Source organism: Bidens hawaiensis, unplaced genomic scaffold, assembly GCF_021521415.1.
Source record: "Bidens hawaiensis isolate Kalapana, Puna unplaced genomic scaffold, B.hawaiensis_p1.1 tig00024988_1, whole genome shotgun sequence".
In the NCBI taxonomy this organism is placed as follows: Eukaryota; Viridiplantae; Streptophyta; class Magnoliopsida; order Asterales; family Asteraceae; genus Bidens; species Bidens hawaiensis.
Genome location: NW_027493965.1, coordinates 242,332 through 263,477, shown reverse-complemented (window position 1 = coordinate 263,477; position 21,146 = coordinate 242,332). Strand labels below are relative to the sequence as shown.

The following is a 21,146-nucleotide window of genomic DNA, read 5'->3' as shown; positions in this document are numbered from 1 at the left end:
TCCTAATTTTGTTCATATAATCATTATTGTCACTGAAGCACTAAACCTCACATTACAAATTTGGTTATTTTATCCTTAGCCGATTTTTTACTAAAACAATTTCCCCCTGTGGCGATTTTAGTAGGATACCTAATCTTGTTCCTCTAACATTGGATGCTTCATTTGTGAAGAGGATCCATGGATCCTTGGTTTCTTCTAGTTGTTGGACCTCTAGATCAGCTTCCTTCTGCATGTCACTACTGAAATCAGACACAAAGTCTGCAAGCGCTTGTGACTTAATGGTTGTTCTGGGCTCATACTGAATATCATATGCACTCAGCTTAACGGCCCACTTGGCCATCCTTCCTGACAATTCTGGCTTTCTAAGCACATTCTTAACAAGATAACTAGTTCTTAAAACAATAGTATGTGTTTCGAAATAGTGTCAAACTTGGTTGAGGCCATAATCAAAGCAAGAATTAGTTTTTCAAGGTGAGAATACTTGACCTATGCATCTAAGAGGCTTTTACTTACATAATATACCGGGTGATGTTGTCCTTCATGATCCTTTGCTAGAACAGCACTGACTGCATTACCTGAAACGACTAAATATAGGGACAATGGCTCACCATCTATTGGTTTCATCAAGGCAGGTGCTGAGGATAGATAATCCTTAAGAGCCTTCAGTGCATCCTCATGCATTTGAGTCCATTCAAACTTTTTATTCTTCCTTAAGATATCATAGAAGTCTTTGTACTTCTCTGAGGATCTGGAAATGAATCTGTTGAGAGCAGCTATTCTTCCTGTCAGTCTTTGGACATCCTTAGCATTCACATGAGACTTTAAATTAATGATTGCTTCTATCTGCTCGGGGCTCGCTTCTATTCCCCTTTTGGTCACCATGTATCCTAGAAACTTCCCAACCTTGACACCAAAATGGCACTTTGACGGGTTCAGCTTCATATTGTATTGATCCAGGATGTTGAATGCTTCTTCTAGATCTTTAAGGTGATCCTCAGCCTTCTTTGACTTCACTACCATATCATTTATGTAGACTTCCATGGTCTTTCCTAACTGATCCTTGAACATCATGTTGACCAATATTTGATATGTTGCCCCTGCATTTCTTAGTCCTAACGGAGTAGCAATATAACAGTATATGCCGGTAGAAGTCATGAATGTTGTATCCTCTTGATCAGATGGTTCCATCCGAATTTGGTGAAATCCAGAGGAAGCATCCATAAAGGTAAGCATCTCATGTCATGACATTGCATCCACCATGGAGTCTATATGTGGTAATAGGAAAGGATCCTTGGGGCATGCCTTGTTTAAATCGGTGAAATCGACACACACCCTCCACTTTCCATTCTTTTTAGAAACAACAACCACATTACCCAACCATCGAGGATACTTAACCTCTCTGATCATACCGGTCTTAAGAAGTTTTTCAACTTCTTCTTGTATGATCGCGTTCCTCTCAAGAGCGAATTTCCTTCGCTTATGATGGACGGGTTTAATAGAATAATCAAGGCCTAACTTATGAGTAATTACCTCCTTTTAAATACTTGTCATGTCTGAATGTTTGAAGGCAAATGTGGATTTTTGTCGCTTTAGGAAGGATATTATATCCTCCTCAATCTTATTAGGGATACTAGATCTTAGGAATATTTTCATGTCTGGATCCTCGGGATCCAAGGATACTTCTTTTATATCTCGTTCTCGAGCCTCCAGAACGTTCCTAGGATGTTGTTGTAGTTGCTATGCTATCGTCTGTTTAGCTGTTGGCTTCATGGATGAAGAATAATAATTCTTAGCTTCCACTTGGTCACCATCTATCCTTACTACTCCCCAAGGAGTTGGTAGTTTGATGCACTGATGATAAGTAGAGGCTACAGCCTTCATTCCATGTAGACATGGCCTGCCAAGAATAACATTGCAACAAGACGAATTATCAATAACACAAATTTTTTTTGTAAGAGTTTAACCTTTCAATGTATATTAGGAGCTTGATGTCCCCCATTGTTTTCTTGGTTTCGCCACTGAAACCAACTAGCACGGATGTTCTTAGGATGATTTCCGAGTCTGGGATATTCATCTTCTAGAGTACATCGTGTTGGATGATGTTGATTGAACTTCCACCATCGACTGGATCCTGCGCACATAGTGGTTAGCAATAAATAAAGTTACAATCAAAGCATCGTGATGAGGATCATGAATGCTTGTTTCATCCTCTTTATCAAAGAAGATTCTTTTATCATTCGTTAAGGTGGTGGATATGACAGTTCACTCTCCGTTCTCCAACTTATTCTCCTTAGCATGTCTATTGGCTGAGGAGAAGGAAGTTCCACATATATCTGAGCCGCCAGAGATGAAATTGATGACTTGTGCATCTGGTAGAGGATGAGTTGCTTTTTGTGAGACATCTTCAGGATCCTGGGTCCTTGACTTTTTTCTTCCCAAGAGATCCTTGAAATGTCCCTTACTTAGGAGGTACCCAATTTCCCTCCTTAAACCAATACAATAATCAGTCTGATGGCCGAAATCCTCATGGAACGCACATTATTTGGATTTGTCTTTAAAGGATGTTGTTTTGTCGTTTTTCCGAGGCCACCTCGCTTTCTCTCCAAGATACTTCATGGCGCAAATTAAACCATGAGTATCCACAGAGAAGAAATATTCGAAAATACTTGGGTAATCTTCATTATTATCATCTCCTTCTTCGACTGCTCGGACATTTTGATTGTTGAATTTGGAGTAAGACTTCAGATTATTGTTCCTGAATGAGGATCCTTGTTTCTTTACAGGAGATTCTTGCTTCGTTTGAGCCCCTAACCGTTCTTGGATCCTCTTGTCATCCTCTAGCCGTATAAATCTGAGTGCCTTGTTCCTGACTTCATCTAAAGTCCTGCAAGGAGTCATCACAAGATCGTCATAAAACGGGGAGCCCCTATGTAGCCCCATCTTGAAAGCTTCCACAGTCGTAGCCATGTCAAGAGTATGGATCTCTAGGGCCTCCCTGCAAAACCTTGTAACAAAATCCCTTAGGGATTCATCATAAGGTTGGACAACTCTATATAAGTCACTAGTTAACTTTTCAAATTTCCTACTACAAGAAAACTAGTTGTTGAACAAGCTAACTAAATGTGAAAAATAAGTAACAGAAAAGGGAGGAAGATTTAGCAGTCATTTAAGGGCAGATCAGGTTAGTGTGGATCCGAAACCCTTGCATAAACAAGCTTCATTGAGTCTCTCAGGTATTGGATTGATCTCCATCCTCTCCCTATATTGAGCCACATGCTCTTCCGGATCAGTTGTTCCATCATACACCTTCATGTTGGGGGTCTGAAATCGTTTTGGGATCTCAGCATCACAAATAGGTGGAGCAAATCTGGATAACTTGTGGCTCCCTTCTGGTATTTCAGGGATCAGTCGGACCACCCCTGGTACGTTGGATATCATATCCTTAAGCTTCTGCAACTCCTTAGCCATAGCCTAGTTGATACTTGCATCCTGCATGGAACCAATATTAGCATCTAAGGATATAGGATTATATATGTTACCTTTCTGTTGTGTGAATGTTGGCATCCCAGAGGAATAGCTGAGGTAAGAAGCATCTGCCACGGCAGTTGGTCCACTGGAGGCAATAGTCTGCATGGGAATAATGTCTCCTTCGTGGACCTCTGAGGATATTTGATGTTGAAATCCATAGGATCCTTGATTCTGGAGGAAGGATCCTTGAGGATACAACCCAGAGGATCCTTGCTGAAGGATTGACGATCCTTGCTGGGGGAGAGAGGATCCTTGAGCTTGTAGACCCATGAATCCTAGATTAAGGATAGATGATCCTTGTCGGAAAACTGAGGATCCCTAAGCTTGTTGACCCATGGACCCTTGGTGAAGGATAGATGATTCTTGCTGGAAAACTGAGGATCCCTGAGTTTGTTGACCCATGGATACCTTATGAAGGTTAGATGATCCTTGCTGGAAAACTGAGGATCCCTGAGTTTGCTGACTCATGGATCCCGGTTGAAGGATGGATGATCCTTACGCAAGTTGAGCCAAGGATCCTGGAGTGATAAAATCCAACATCCTAGGCATTAGAGGAGTCTGACCCTCTGTTGGCCTCTTGGTCCTCTTGAGATCTTCTATCTCCCGAAGGATCCTCTGGTTATTCTTGCTTTGCTGCTCCATATATGCTTTAACCTGTGAAAACATAGCAGAAACATCATCGTTAGAGTTAACCACACTGAAGTGGCAGCAGTGGTTTTCGAGCTCTGGAAGACTGGAGTTTGAGTCCTATTTCCAGCAGCGGTAGTCTTTGGTGCTCCTACAAGTGGAGGAGGCATTGGTACTGAAGATCTTGGTGGGAGTGAAACTGATGAAGGCACGGTGGATGAAGCAGAAGATTGTTGAGAGGCCATTGACGGTGGTATTGACAGAAAAAGTTGAATATTGATAAGGTATTTTCTGAATTATAGCACCAATTGCCCCACGGTGGGCGCCAAATTGTTTTGGTCAAAAATCAACTAAGGATAATGTAACCCAAAATTCGTGAATGTGGGACTTGGTGTTTGTAATATGTAATATGTAGATGATATAATGATGAACACAAGGATTTGTTACGAGGAAAATCCCTTGATCGGATGATGATCGTCGGCACAAAAACCCCGGGTGATGACAATTGTCTGTCACCACTACATTAATCAAAAAAGGGTGTTACAAGGGTTGGAAGCTATGATCAGCGAATACAATGAATCTAAGTGTGTTTTCTAGAATTACATAGAAATGTCGTGTATGCTGCTGTGTTATGTCGTGTCTAAACCTAGCTGATCAAGCTTCTATTTATACATGAAATATTATAAGTAAATCTCCTGTTTTTTAGCCTCTAATCAAGCCATTCCTTCATTGTAACCGTTTCATGCATTGAACACGTTGTTTAATGACTTTGATTGTGAAAATATACGTTGGACTTGGTCAATAGCCGTTGTACCTGCATTTATATTAATATAACAAAGAGAACAATCATTAGTAAGTAATAAGTACTGAGGATCCTTGATCCTGACAGGATCTGACTAAGGTTAACTGATCCAAGAACATATGCCAAGATAACATATCCACAATGTCAAATTTCCGTGCACTAACAATAACAACAACGCTTAACTTCACTTTTTAATCCTTCATAAACTTCTTAACCATCTTTGTCATATTGTTGCATTTATAAAGAAGCTTGCCTCCTATCTTCTTCTTTTTGATTCCATCTTCAGCCACCTTCTTTCTTAACTCATCGGTCTCATGCAGAGCTCAGTCCAGATGTTCCTCCTGAGATTGTGGAATCACATTTGGATATCCGTACTGAGGAGGTGGGTCACGATATCCCATCATAACGATGTCATAGTGGTTTTTGGGATATGGTGACGAGGTAACATCAGACGGATAGTTGAAAAAGGCATCACCTGCTACCTCTTGTCGACAGATCTCATATGCTTTTTCCGCAATTGAAGGGATCTTCCCTTGAAATGGTGGGAAATCTGGTGGAAATTTGATCTGGACTCCTTGAATTCTTTGTACATAAGGATCTTCAGGATCATAGCACGGACTCATGTGGGAAAATGGGTGAATGCATCCTTTATCTGGTGGGCAATCACATCTAGGGTTTCTTGATGGTGCCTCACTTGGTGTGGTTACTTCTTCGGAGATTTCTTCTTCCTCTTCTAGGTCTTCTTCCTCTTCTGGATCATCTTCCTTCATTGTTGTTTTCGTCACCATCGGGTCCAGGTGGTACTTTTTGTACGGTTGAGTGACTCTCATCTTTGGCCTTTGAGAAGGTCCGTTGTAAGTATTGGGGTGAGAATCGACACAATTGTAGACAGAGGTTCCAATATGTCATCGCCTTTAATCGGAGTGGCATTGCATCCAGTCGGAAGAGTCGGACTCAGGTTCCACCTTGATTTGTTTATTGTCTAAAAATGCATAAGACGGATGGTGGTTGGATGGGTGATACATCGGAATGTCAGACGGGTGATACGTCGCAATGTGGTACGGATAATACTACGGGGTTCTTGACGGATGGTAACTTGAGGTTCTTAGAGGATCGTACCTTTGCATTGGTGGATCGCCGAGTAAGTTGATTGGTAGTTGTTCAGTGCCGGGAAAGTAAATCGGTGTGGGTCGTTTAATTGGGTGATCTTGGTTGAAGAAATCTTCATAATAGTCTTCACTCATGTTGTCCTTGGGAATTGGTTCGGGGCATCCAGCTCTTCTTGTGTCACGCATGAAACCGTCGATTATTTTCTTGAAAGACATTTAAGGGTGGTTTAGATTGAGGAGGGAACCGCTACCATCAGTATACACATGATTACCCTCTCTCGGGCGTAACTTAGGTCCGGCCCATCGTGGTGGAGGCATATAACCAGGTGTGGCGCGGTTTCCCACCGTCTAACCACATATGTAAGGATCCAAACAAACGTACACGACAGCCTGAGGGCCAACGATTACTTTTGTTTATATTGTTTTAGAGATACGTAATCTCATGTAATCAATTTATTTGACTCGATAATACAAGTTTATAAAAGTTTGGGGCGTATTCACCTTTTAAAGGATCGGCTTCACTTCACTTATCGGTCTTTTTTGAGCTATCTCAGACCTATAGTATGAGTATAACCTTTTGTTATTACCAGATCTTTAATCTGGCTTAGGACCTTTAGTCTCTTTTGTATAATCTTTACCTCGATTATATTTTCTTTATGAACTTTTAGTTCAAAATACTTTTCTTTCTTTTACAAGTTAAACCTTTAGTTTTACTCGTTTATTTTTCTTAAACGAAGAAGAAAAGTATACTTTATTTGTTTGTTTATTTATTATTTAAAAAACTCAAATAATAATAATAATATCAATAACAAAGATATATTTTACATCACATATTTCTTATTTATACTTTTCTTTGTTATACTTTTTTTTGTTTATTTTCGAGGTATCGAGTATACCCTCGACTAGGGTTTAAGTCTTTTAATATTATATTAATATTTTATTCGGGCATTATCCCTATCTTGGTTGGCTTATTATACCCTAGACACTTGAGCAGCACTTCGACGCCTTTACATTTTCTTGAGAATCCTAATCAACACTTTCTTTTACGCAAAACGAGGTTCACTGGTCTTCAATAATCGTCGGCACGCACTTCGAGGCGGGACGTCAGGTCATATCGAGATGGCACACACTTCAATGCATCATCGTTGGTGTGTGGCATGGATTTCGAGGTAACGTCGGTTTTGGCACGGATTACGAGGATATCAGCACACTTATCGAGGTTGTGAGAGAGTGATATTTTGAGAGAGAGAGGTGATAACTGAATTTGTGTAATGAGTGAGAGGGCTGGTGACCTCCTTTTATAGGCTGAGTTCAGGACCCATCGCACGCGATGGTCCAAGAGACAGGTCGTCGCGTATCGCGACTAGCCTTGATGAATCACCAAGTAGCTTCGCCACGTGGTGCCAGTGGTTGACGCAGTGCCACGTGGTGCCACGTGGCTGACGCAGTGCCACGTGGGGACACGTGTCTCACTGTCTAACCACGTCATCACGATACGCGATGACGTTGGTTCTTGATGGATCGCGTATCGCCATCAAACGAGAAAACAGAATTTTCTTTTTAGTTCTTGGACTTTAAAAACTTGGCATTTTTAATCCGAAAATTTCACAATGTTACGACAATGGCTTAATGTGGCAAGTCTTTCATGCCATCAGTGTCATGGTAACACATGGTCTTATAGAAGACTTAAGAAATAGCTAGCTTTGTAAAAGCTAATGATGAGTTGGTTACCTTAGGAATTTTTAATAATCAGCACTAAAGACTTGTGTTTAAACATTTAAAAACCATTTAAATGGTTTGAAACAGAGGTGACCTCATAAATCACACTTCAATTTAAAACTGAAGATTACAAAACTTCTAGATGTGGTTAATTCTGTCAGGTCAAAGGAAGGTTTATTATTCATAAATACTCTACACATGCACGCTTTTTAAAATCATATCTTCACATGTGGATCATAAAACATCTCCATAAAGACTCATTCATGTTTCAAATACATGAAATTTCAGTTTTAAAGACAGATTCTTAATGTTTTCCATTACAGTTGTCAAACCCATTGTCATGGTCCTTTGTTAAGAAATCACAAGATATAGAGCAAACAGAAGATCTTAGGGGACGAAGAAGATGATTACTCGATTCGATTCAATATCGCTTACTGGTTACCAGAAGACATACTTTCTCATAACAAGTTAACAAGTTGCAAGTTCTAAAACAAGATCTATAGGAAAGTGAGTTCATGTCAATTTGGAAAATAAGGTGCACTCTAAACTAGAAGGTATTATGCAGCTTGTATTTTAAGTAGTTTATACATTATGTTCACATATTTTCAGTTTGTTAAAACTTGGATATGCTTGTGTTAGTTATAACATGCTAATTGATCTAAGATTATTATCATTACCACACAATTTATGTCATATTGTTGATTTGGGTTGCACTTATGCCATACCCAATCCGGTTATGAAAACACTGATTTATGCATATGCAATTTGTGGCATACACCTGTGACGAACCGGTAAGAGACTATGAAACATGAATAACAACAAATTGATTCCAGAAGTACATTCAATCTTGATTCCTAAATCCAAAGTTTCATCAAGTTTTTTTTACTAAAAGATAGATCAATATCTTGTACTAACCAACTAACCATGTTCAATCACTGATTCCGAAAGACTAATTAATCCACAAGATAAAATAAAAAATGAATTTTTGAAAAGAAAAAAGATTGTTTCAAGCATAACGCACGTTAGCACCACCGTCACCACCATCATCCTCATGATGTCAGATTTATTGTAGAAAAACTTAAATATTTTGAATCAATTGGGGAGCATGTTGATGGTGGATCCAGGCCAGCCCATGTTGGAATACATGGGAAGGTTTTGCATGTGCTGAGGTGGCTGCGGCTGCTGCTGTTGTTGCTGGTGGTGTTGGGTGGCATTGTTATAGGAGCCAGGGATCCTATGAAGAGGGCTGCCCCCACTTTCATCAGATGTTTCGCTTTCAGATGGTGGACTTGCACCGGGAACCGCCCCTCCACCGCCACCAAAACTCAACATGTTTGGCGCTGCAACCGGTGATGGCCCAAGACTAGACTTTGGTTTCTTTGAATCTACAATGAAGCTTCCGACAACAACCTGATACACAAACCATTGTTAATATGCATTCACTCGCATATAATATTTGTACTGAGAGAGAGAGAGAGAGAGAGAGAGAAACCTGTACGGGTGCTGCTGCCACCAGCGCCCCAGCAACACCGCCACCCAAAACTCGACCATCTGAGCCAGCAAGAGAAATACTTAATCCACTCGTTTTACTGGTACCATCAATTTCTGAGTGCACAAAGGAGCCTGACAATGATATTATCTCAAAACGGCCCTGAAACGGTTAACTAAAATGGTTGAGCTAAAACGGTTGATAAGGGTCAAACGTGTTAATATTAATCTGAAACAAGAATCGCTTTATTAGGACATTCAAATTAATCTTAACATTAAAATCTTGAAACATGATACTTTATCCGGTTAAGAAAAAGTAAACTAAACTGCTGTGTATGGAGGAGTATAGTTGTAATATGAAAATGCAAAACATATTAAAATACAAAAAAATAAAAAAATAATAAATAATAAAAAAATCGATTACATAAAAGGTCTTTTCACATAAATCAATTTAATGATCTGGGCTGGTTATCTTTAATTTGTATACATCCTGGAACTAAAATAAAATACCCAATCATACAAAACCGTAAATATAATTTTAAAAATGCATAGTAAATGTATGTGGGGTTTGGATCAAATACAAATGACTTTTATTGTGAGAGTTGTACAAATAACTAGAGTAATTATGTTAACACTAGAGTAATTATTATTACTTAAACTTTTGAACTAGAGTAATTATTATGACATTATATTATTTTTTATAACATAATTACTCTAGTTCAAAACTGCAATTACTCTAGTTATTGTATCTTTAGTATGTTAATATTATTTGTACCGGATCCCACCCCAATGTATGTGTTCTTAACTTAACATAAAGAAAACATTATAAGTGAAACATCTTAGTGTGTCAACTTGAAGCGCATAGTTGAAAAAAATCGATATTTAAAACCAGATTATGCATTGCAAAAGAAAGAATTGGTGAAAAAATGTACTGTTTTACACCAACATGTGTAAATATTTGATGCATACAGTCGTTATAAAAAACAAAATTATAACTTGAGAGGTTAAACCTCTTTTCTTGGTGTTCAAATGGCCTAAAACGAAACTTGGTTGCCATTGAAGTATTTAATGACAAGGAGAATAATCATGTGAAAACTACCTTCGTGAAAAAACTAGAAAACTTCATGATACATATATGCATATATGTAGTACTAATATCATATGTGAGTATGGAGTTTTTTGGTTTTCTCATTATCCTCTCCCTTAGTGACATTAACACAAACAAAAGACACTAACTTAAGCAATAATAAGTAAAATATTCTGCATACACATACTCACAAGAACTTAAAATGTAATGCCTTTATAATTGTATAAGTTTAAAAAAGGAGCAAAAGTGTAAACCTCATAAGTTACACTGCCACCAGACGATGCGGGTTGGCGAAGTGTGACGTTGCTAATAGCACCATTGGCAGACAAAATACAAACAGTACGAGGTCCTTGCTGTGAAAACGACATCATTGTTGCAGATATATCCTGTTAAAACAATTAATACAAATCAAGAAACTTTTAGTAGGTTCCATATGTAAGATATAATTGTAAGTTTGTAACTTACAGATAATCAAAACAATATTGCATTAAATATGCATCATCAAAACTAAGAGAATATAAAATATCAGAAGAGGAAAAGAAAACCTATAAAAGTGGACAAATGAGCAATACTTATAATAAATACCTCTTTTGTCTCATGAAACTTGACACTACAGGCATATTAAAGAAAGTGGTTGGAGGTCCGGTTACTAATTAAATGCATAGAATACACTTTTCAACATACAGCCATTTAAGAAACGCACAAAAAAAATATGCATATTTTGTCATGATTCTGTTCATAGTTTTTACAAAGCCAGAAATTTTCAAAACTCCTAAACAAGGAGACGAAATATATTAACAGAACCAAATAATAAGCCTCAAAATCATCAAGATCACCTAATATAACAATCTTTCTTTCAAGAAACTGCAATTTAACTGAACCCATTAACAAACCTATTCAATTAACCTTGTGATCGAGCTAATTAGAAGTTCGATCATGCTTATCTACAACTATCATTAATGATTAACTAGATAACTAGAGTTTATCAAAAGCCCTAATGCCTTTCTTTAATTGTAATAAACATGGGCATAGTGATGCAAACTTCAAATCAAGATTGTTACTTTCAATCAAAACTGTTAGTTTCATATCAAGATTGTTAATTTCAAACCAAGATTGTTAATTTCATATCAAGACTGTTACTTTCAAACCAATATTGTTAATTACAAGTCAAGATCATTACTTTCAAACCAAAGACTGTAAACTTAATATCAAGATTGTTACTTTCAATACTTTCAAACCAAGATTGTTACTTTCTAACCTTGTTAATTTCATATCAAGACTGTTACTTTTATTGTTAATTACAAGTCAAGATCATTACTTTCAAATCAAAGACTGTAAACTTAATATCAAGAATGTTACTTTCAATACTTTCAAACCAAGATTGTTACTTTCTAACCAAGACAGCAAGACTGTTAATTTCATATCAAGATTGTTACTTTCTATTTTCTAACCAAGACAGCAAGACTGTTAATTTCATATCAAGATTGCTGACTACAAATCAAGACTGTTACTTTCAAACCAAAGACTGTTAATTTATATCAAGATTGTTACTTTCAAACCAAGATTGTTAATTTCATATCAAGACTGTTACTTTCTAACCAAGATTGTTAATTTCATATCAAGATTGTTACTTTCTAACCAAGATTGTTAATTTCATATCAAGATTTTTACTTTCAAACCAAAGACTGTAAACTTAATATCAAGATTGTTAATTTCTAACCGAGACGTTTAATTTAATATAAAGATTGTTACTTTCAAACCAAGATTGTTAATTACAAATCAAGATTTTTACTTTCAAACCAAAGACTGTTAATTTAATATCAAGATTGTTACTTTCAACCAAAGACAGTTAATTTCATATCAAGATTGTTCATTTCAAATCAAGATTATTAATAAATTTCAACAAAGTTATGTATAATAAAAACTTAAAAAGAGTATTACCTCTCCTGCTTTAACAACAATGACATGAGGAGTAAACCCAACTCCAGCTGAACCTGTCCATCACACAAAACTCAAAATTATTATACTAAAACTTTAACATAAAAAAATTAATATTAATAATAATAATAATACCTAAAGCATCCATCTGCTTCTTCCCGGAACCCGGTGGCCTTCCCCTGTGTTTCTTCCCAGCCGAATCCAAATTCGTCGTCCCACCGCTCCCCTCATTCGAATTCTCCAAACTCCCACCTCCAACCGCATTAACCGGGGCCGGAGCCAGCCCAAGCGCAATGCCGCTGCCGCCATCGGGCGACTGCGAATACTTCCTGGGCCTCCCCCGTTTCTTCTTCTGCTCAATGCCGTACCCGCCCGAGCTAAACCCACCCGACCCGTCACCGAACTGATCAGAATTGTTGTTAAACGGAAACCGCGGCAACATCGAATTGTTACTATTATTAATATTATTATTATTATTATTAACCATTGCAGGATGATGATCAGTGTTGGGTAGGTGGTAAGAGTTGGGTGGCATCATCATACCCGGTGGTGGCGGCTGCTGGTGGTGGTGGTGTTGTGATGGTGGTGGTAATGATTCACGTGAGTCCATTAAAACGAAAGAAGATGGTTGTTGATGATGAAATGCAGGTGGATCTTTAATGGGTTGAAGTTGAAATCAATTGAATTGGAGGCGATTGATTGATTAAAGGGGGGGTTTAAAGGAAGAAGTGAAAAAGATGGATTATTATTAGGGTTTTAATTTTAAAGATGCAATTTTGGGACATTTATTGACTGCATCTACTAGACTACTACTACTAGTAGTTGTGTTTGTGTTTTGTGTGTTTTGAGGTTTGACACGAGATAGATTTGTTTGTCAAGTTTGAAGCTTCTTTGGGTTGGGTTGGGTTGGGTTGGGTTGGGTCTTATCTACAGCCGTAATCTACCAACTTATTATTGTAGTTATGACTTATGATTTAAAGTGTTTTAAAAACCGGTTCGTACCGGCCAGTTGAACCGGTAATATCGGATTTCGCATACTAGGCCGGTATTCTGTGTCTAGTATTTTTGGACGGTTTGCTAGAACATCAAACCGGCGGTTTTTTCTAAATTACCGGTTTAAACCGGTAAACCGATTTTAAGTCCAAGAGATTTTTGATATTATGCGGCTCATATTCTAAAAATTAATTTTAACCTAGCGATTAACATTGAAATGAGTACAGAATAACTTTTAGATTATATTTTTTAATGAAATAACATACTTTTGGGTTATTTTTTGAATGAAAGTTGCATTTATATGAAATATAAGGTAAACTATTCAACCCGTTGAACCTCTCAGTACAATCGGTTCAACCGGTTGTACCATTTTTTAACCTAATCCGGTAAGAGTAAAAAACCGGTTTTTAAAACAATGATGATTTATGAATGTAATTTGTTTTCTAAAAAAATGGATGTAATGCCGGCTCGGGCTACCTTTAGCCAATGGGGGCCATGTACGGAGTGCCCGTTACTTAGTTGGTCGTTCAAAAAAAATTATTTATTATTATTATTATTATTATTATAAAAGAAAACTTTGGTGTTGTAGGATCATGATTGGTTTACTTTGCGGCGAGTGATAGGGCCAAGTAAGTTATTTTAATTTTTTGCGTTAATTCACTGTCATAACACTTGGCTTTTACTGACTCACTGCCGCAACGTTGGGACCGTAAATAGTTGAGTTTTACCGACATTTTTGTTTAGTTTTAGTACTGTAATGAGCATAACCGAAAACTGACTGAATTTGCGTCGACTCATTGTCATGACGCTTGGGTTGACCAATGCACGGGTTTTACCGACCGAATAAATGTCATTTTAAATATTTAACTTTTTTATATGTAAATTTTACGAGTTTATTTTTTGGGTTTTAACTCTTAGGTTTTATCAATGTTGTTTATGTGGTACTATAATGAAATTAATTGAAGCCGACTTGCTTGGCGCAATAGGAAAAAACTAGTTATAAATAAACATAGTTTATGTTATGTTTAGTTTTATTAGTTTTTTTAGGGTTAATTTGGTTGATTTTGATGTAAGTAATAGAGTTGTGTAATGTTTTATTCCTTTGATAAAATCTTAAAAGTTGTTATTGTATTTGTTAGTTAAATATGTTCAACTAAAAAATAATGTAATTAGAGAGTATTTTTAGGAAATATAATTGAACATTGTTGTATGTAAAATTTGGTAGTGTGTTTTGATTATTTTGAGTTTAATTTAAGAAATTAAAAATATGAACCGAGTCGAATTAGATTATTGAAACTTTTAATAAGCAACCACTACTGTTTAATAAGATAATCTTATTGGTGAGATGTTTGGTAGAAGATTACTATTCTATTAATGAGAAACTTGTAAAAGTGCATACTATTTTGATCAGTGAGACGTTTCTAAGTTAAAATAAACACTTGATAGATGTCAATAAGTGGATAAAGATGTGTCAGTTAACACATACATGAACCACTATAAATCTTGGGTTTCGTGTATTAATTCTCTTTATATTCATTTTCAATGTAGAATTTTCTAAAAGAAATAATAGTAACTCATATACAAATTTTTTAAAGGTTGTCCTTGAAGTTAAAAATTAATTATTCACTTTTCTTATAATGTCTTGTTCTACTCTCTAGTGTAGACTTGCGACTTCACTACACAATGCCTACGTTTGCACGTCAATATGATTTGTTTTCTTGTGTAGCCCTCGTAAGCCTTGTTTTCATGCCCAAAACATATCTTTTGATATGTTTATAATACCGACGTACCACCTTTGGATATTGTTTATTTTTGAATGATAGTCTTATCCCGTGGTTCTCAAAACACCAACACGTTGTCACATTTGCGTGTTGAAGTAGAATATATAGGCAATTGTCAATGTTGCTAAATCAACACAATCTTCTTATTGAATTCTGTTATCTTTTCGAAGCCATTGTGGTTATTTTTATAATTTAAGGGCAGTTTACTTGTCATGAAACTCAATACAATACCAGCATATTAAAATATTTGAAGGTTGATTTTGATTTTCTTGAGAAAAGAACATTATGAATTTATGATCATGTTCAAGTGTTACAAGTGTTGTCACATTTTTACCAAGTATTTACCACCTCATTGTTCTTTCATATAGGTCTAGTCTTAAGTGTTAGAAAACCTCAATCAATCAATCATACCTAGTGTAATCTCATCAACAGCAAAGCTATAAGTATGGTCTGGGCCCTGGAGAGGGTGGGATGTAGGCACACCGTACCTCTATCCAAAGGGATAAAGAGATGGCTTCCAGAGAGACCCTCAGCTCTAAAGTACATATGTATGAAGCAATACAAAGAAATCAAAGTTCAACAATAATATAAACATTAATAATAGTAAATTAGTAATAATAATAATAATATATGTAAAGAAAATATCATTATGGTGTGTGACAAAAAAAAGAAAATAGAAGCCCTAGGGTAATCATTTATCCCTAAAAATCCTTAACTTTAATTCTACTTCTCCAAGAATTCCTATCTTCAACCAAAGTGTTAGAAAACCTCATGTTGTATAAATATCCAAAGTTAAGGTTCAATCTAAGGCTCAATCTAAGTTTGTAAATAGCCTTAAACTCATCAACTACTTATATCACATCTTTAATAAATTAATATCTTAAAAACAATTTTTTTTTCAAGTTTCATTTTCATTACAATACTCTTACTTTGCTAAGAAAATTTGAATACCAAAAAAATCAGAACAATATTGAAAGGGATTTTCTAGGGACATTAGACACCTCCTATACATAGGCCTATACCACGCCTGTATAGGTCCCCGTACAGCCCGAGGGTGTCCCTAGTAGGACCCTAATGAAATCCAAGGACAACTCCACTTGACACTTCAAAGTCAAAAGTGAGTTGCTAACACTTGTACAACCACAAAGTGGTACAAAAGGGGACCCTAACCTAGAAAAGGCTAGCAACTTTAAAGCTTGTAAGATACCTGTGTAAAGTTAAAATGTTCAAATTTATACGGCATTTGATTCTTGTTTCATTATAAAGACAACATTTTCTCCCTCATTGTGAAACTTGTGTCAAACATAATATAATCACATCAAATTCTCCATCATATCATCAAGTCTAATCAAAGAACATGCCTTTATAAAATCAAAGAAATATTAAATTTTCAATCAAACTTTTTTATATAGCACACAGCTTCAAGAAAGCGCGGTTTAATCTAGCATCGAATCTCATACGAACCTGCTTTGGTAATATACCTGACCCACTCAACCGTGTTGTACCCGCTCTTCTCCCACACCTTTAAAAAAACACATATAAATAAAAGAAATAAAAATTAGCCATTATAGATTCGAAAAAGATGTTATTTGTTGCAGTGTAAACTGTACACTCGGCAATTATGACCCGTTTGTATAAAAAATGGGGTGATTTGGGTAAAAATAATGTGTTTAAGGGTTCGATTGGGTCTTACTAAAATTGTACTACAGGTCAACTTAAGAACATTTAAGCCTGTAAATGAACCGAATGTTCAATGAACCTTCCGTTTATTTAACGAGCAAACATGAACAAACCTTTTTGTTCATTTAGTAAAACGAATGAACATGAGCACATGCCTCGTTCGTTCATTTATATTCATGAACGTTCATTTATGTTCATAAGTTTAAGTTCGTTCATTTACATTCACTTACATATTCATTAATAATAATTGGGCCCGTTACATTTACTTCAGCTTTATGAAATTAAAATATCACCTCTTACAATTTAGTATAGTTTGATTAAGCTTTTAGGCCCAACATATCGGTTATGTTTGTTCATCTAGGAACGACTATGTCCGTTATGCATTCGCGAACCGTTTGTTTAATTGTTTATACTATTAACAAACAACACAAACGAATACGAACAAGGTCATTTTCTTAACGTACGAACACAAACAAAAAAACCCCATTCGTTTAATTGTTCGTTTTCTATCGTTTGTCAATTAAAGAGCATGTTTGGGATTGAGTTTGAAAAATGCTTATTTGCTTATTGGCTTTTTCAAAAAGCCATTTTGAAAATCCATGATTTGGGGCTTTTGGAAAACTGCTTTTTAACCCTTTCAAAAAGCTAAAATAAAAAAAGATTTTTGTGATTGCCAAACACATTTTAACTTATTGGCTTTTTGGAAACACCAATAAGCCAATAAGCATTTTTCAAACTCAATCTCAAACATGCTCAAAGTTAAACGAATGAACACAAACATACATGCCCCGTTTGTGTTCATTCGGTTTGTTTGCAAGCTTAGGTATATTCAGATTATACAGCTGGTCAACCTGAGTCTACTAGAATCATACAACGGGTCAATAGGTCTATTAAAATGTACCTTGAGAAACCTGACTCTTAATCCAGATGCTGTAAACATAGGAACCTACAAAAGCACAAAAATTAAACCATTTCCTAACTTAATTTCAAACTATTCATATTTAAATAATATTTTTTTAATAATAAAAAGGTTATAACCTGAAACTCCATTTGTATAGGTGGCCGAGTCCACGACTTCTTTTCAGCAATTGTTGAAATCAACTCCACTTCTGCACTCAAAGTTGCTTCCGTTTGTCCCGGGAATTTTCGTATCCTGCAAATTTATTATAATAATAACACAACTTAACAAATAATATCATAAAAAGGAACAATGATTAGAGCATAGAAACTCACTTCCACATCAAACAGTCCATAGAAGCATTGTACTTTGCACGGCCCGATGTCACTTGAACACTCGTTTTTGCTGTCTGTTTTGGTACTGGAACCTTAATTACAACTCCGAGCGCAAACATTTTTGCACCGAAAACGCTCTTTACCTGACAATTTACACCCGTTTATTTACTAATTGGCCGATTCGGGTCAAAAGGTTTATATTTTGAAATGCATAAAGCATTTTAATTATTTTATTTAGAAAAATAGAATAGCATTGAGATAGTATACTATTGTATTCATATCAAACACACTAATTATTTATTTAATGATGAAATTAAAGTGAATAAGTGTTTCGGCTCAACCCATCTTGTACCATTACCTAATTCACTTACTTTGACTAGGCTTATAAATGAACCAAAACATTTAGTGAACTGTTTGTGAACCGTTCAACAGAAAGTTCGTTTATTTAATATGCGAACGGATATGAACATCTGTTTTCTTCATTTAGTCAAACGAACAAACATGAACACATGTCTCGCTCGAACATTTATGTTCGTTTACATTCATTTATGTGTGTTCATGTATGTTTAAGTTTGTTCATTTATATATTTATTTAAATTATTTAGGTCCATTACAATTTAGTTAGTTTTATGAAAATAAAATATCACCTCTTACTATTTAGTCTAGTTTTATTAGATTTTTAGGCCAAACATATTGATATTCACGTTAAGTCGTTAACTTTAACTTTAACTGGTGATCGCTCTGTTATGTTCATTTATCTATGTTTAATTATGTTAGTTCATTTGTGTTCACTTACGTTTGTGAAACATTCACTTATACTAATAACAAACAAACAAACATAAACAAAAAAAAACACACTCATCTTCTTAACGAATGAACAGTTGAACACGAACAAGAAAACCCCGTTCGGCCATTTGTTTGTTGTTTACCAACCTTAACATTAACTTCCATGCGCGTCCTTCCCAATTCTTTGATGGTGGGCAACACCCGGAACGGAAGATTTACACCTTCAGTGATACGATACCTGTCGTATAAATTATCAACATAAACGTTACAATATGTTGAATAATATTATCATATCAGATTTAAACACCAACGAATAAGTGAGTTTACTTCATTAGCTCAAATTCACCATCTGGTGGCACAAAGCTGACGGTTTTTTCTGAATTAAATCGGGTCAGGTTTACACACTGATGAAAGGTGACATCATCCAGCTCAATAGTTTTCCCACTGCATTAATTAGTAAAATTAAAAAAATTTAATTAAACTGGACCAAATATTAAACATATGTGAGACCAGAAATTACCTCTTAGTAGGGCGCGACTTGATTTCAGCTTCTTTTTCAAGGCCAATTTTGTCATTTAATCCGAGCTTCAAATCGGGCATACCCGAAAGGAAACACTTCATAAGAACCTTGCCCGTTACATCACAACGAAGCACACTGCCTATTAGCAATAATATTATTTATCAGGGAATGAAGATATTAAACATATGCGCATGTGAAAGCGTTAAATTGTACCTTTTGAAGACATAAGAAGATTAACACTTTCCACAATATCCAAAAACACTTCGTTCTTTTTGTAAACAAGACCTTCTCTACGCCACCCAACCGCACCGGTTACTTGTAAAGTAGCATTTGGAACGGGTTTATCTGTCGGCTGTTTGTTTAAGCTCATGGACAAACAAGCTTCAATTCAGAAAATATTTAATTTACATCAAAAGTGAAAAGGATAACATGTGACAGCTCACCTTGGATGAGAATGGTGAGCGAACACCTTCTTGAGTAATGTAAAGTTTCAATATTTCTGGTGAAAGATTTTGGGGATAACCGAAATCCATTATTTCTGCAAGTAAAATAGCAGATAAAGCAGACCGAAACATGATACAATACAAAAGGACTAAATAAAATATAGGCACGTACATGAACTGAACTTTCATTGAACCGTTCATGAACATGAACGCGTCTCCCATCCGTTCATTTATGTTTGTTAATGTTCGTTTACATTTGTTCATTTAAGTTCGTTAGTTTAAGTTTATTTTTGTTCAGTTTACATCCATTAATATATTCGTTTAAACTTTTTAGACAGATTACAGTTTAGTTTAGTTTTAATAACCTTTTAGGCCCAACACATTGTTGTTCACATTTACTTTTAACTGGTCTTAGCCCTCTTATATTCATTCATTTACGTTCAAGAACCTTTCATTTATACTGCCAACGAACGAACATAAACGAACACAAACACATTCATTTTCTTAACAAACAAGAAAATCCCATTCATGTTTGATCGTTCATTCAGTTAAAGTTAAACACACGTACACAAACAAGCTCCTATTGTGTTATTTCGGTTCATTTTCAAATCTCACCGTCCAATAACTCGTATATCAAAACAAAGTTGTTGCGAATGGCATCCTCGTCAAAAGCACCACCAAAATACGATTTAAACAAATTAACCGCCTACATAAAAAGAAAACTACTTAACAAACAACACTAGTCTTAAATCGTTCTACGAAAACGAAACGAAAATAAGTCACCTCAACAACAAACTTGAAGGCACAGGCGACATTGGCATTACTGCTGACAACAATAACAATGTAGACATTGCTAATTCTCATATAGAAAAAGGAGCAACCGCCAATCTGTCGAACGGGACAGGTGCCTAATTCCTTAGTTTGCATAATGTGGAGTCTAAAGGCATCAACCATATTTCCCCTAAACATAACAATTAATTATAACACAATAATTAGATCCACCACAGATAATTTACTTACTAAAAACATGTAAACCTAATAATAATAATAATAATAATGAAACTGACCCGACGTCATCACGGTAGAGGCGATTAATGAGGACATCGCCTCGGAGACTAAGGAAATAGATAGCGGAAGCAGACACCGGCATATTATATTGTAATAATAAGATAAAGTAAGCTGCCGGTGAAGTCAATAATAATAATAATAATAAGTGATCGGATCTGGAATATTATTACTTGAATTGCAGGTGGTGTTGAATTGAAATGGAGACTAGTAAACGGATTAATTGAATTTTGGGCAGCAGCTTCCGTTGAACAGATACACTTTAGTTAGCCAATAACAAGAGTTTATTTAATTAATTAAATTATTTTTCTTTTTAACAGCTATTTTTAGATTTTTTTTTTTTTAAC

At 35.8% G+C, this 21,146-nt stretch overlaps 2 protein-coding genes across 2 annotated transcripts; both read right to left on the bottom strand.

Annotated features, from left to right (window-relative positions):
• Positions 1-8,577: 8,577 nt before the first annotated feature.
• On the bottom strand, positions 8,578-12,983 carry LOC143570450 (AT-hook motif nuclear-localized protein 10-like). Its single transcript, XM_077056098.1, has 5 exons — positions 12,434-12,983; positions 12,302-12,354; positions 10,615-10,746; positions 9,278-9,436; positions 8,578-9,195 (listed from the first exon to the last, which is right to left on the bottom strand). Exons 1-5 carry the CDS (start codon positions 12,906-12,908, stop codon positions 8,878-8,880), a joined length of 1,137 nt encoding a protein of 378 aa, XP_076912213.1. The 5' UTR covers positions 12,909-12,983; the 3' UTR covers positions 8,578-8,877.
• A 3,402-nt stretch (positions 12,984-16,385) lies between these two features.
• LOC143570457 (AP-2 complex subunit mu-like) lies at positions 16,386-20,957 on the bottom strand. Its single transcript, XM_077056107.1, has 12 exons — positions 20,802-20,957; positions 20,518-20,695; positions 20,350-20,440; positions 19,735-19,829; positions 19,505-19,643; positions 19,292-19,430; positions 19,099-19,215; positions 18,919-19,009; positions 17,986-18,128; positions 17,791-17,905; positions 17,654-17,698; positions 16,386-16,594 (listed from the first exon to the last, which is right to left on the bottom strand). Exons 1-12 carry the CDS (start codon positions 20,882-20,884, stop codon positions 16,514-16,516), a joined length of 1,317 nt encoding a protein of 438 aa, XP_076912222.1. The 5' UTR covers positions 20,885-20,957; the 3' UTR covers positions 16,386-16,513.
• Between the last annotated feature and the right edge of the window lie 189 nt (positions 20,958-21,146).

Coding starts and splice junctions, on each gene's coding strand:
- LOC143570457 (XM_077056107.1), bottom strand. CDS start 20,884: ATGCCGGTGTCTGCTTCCGCTATCTATTTCCTTAGTCTCCGAGGCGAT. Junction 19,644..19,734: donor GCTCACCATTCTCATCCAAG/GTGAGCTGTCAC, acceptor TTAAACAAACAG/CCGACAGATAAACCCGTTCC. Junction 18,129..18,918: donor GCATGGAAGTTAATGTTAAG/GTTGGTAAACAA, acceptor GTAAATTGTCAG/GTAAAGAGCGTTTTCGGTGC.
- LOC143570450 (XM_077056098.1), bottom strand. CDS start 12,908: ATGGACTCACGTGAATCATTACCACCACCATCACAACACCACCACCAC. Junction 9,437..10,614: donor GTGGCAGTGTAACTTATGAG/GTTTACACTTTT, acceptor TAACCGTTTCAG/GGCCGTTTTGAGATAATATC. Junction 9,196..9,277: donor TGGCAGCAGCACCCGTACAG/GTTTCTCTCTCT, acceptor TTTGTGTATCAG/GTTGTTGTCGGAAGCTTCAT.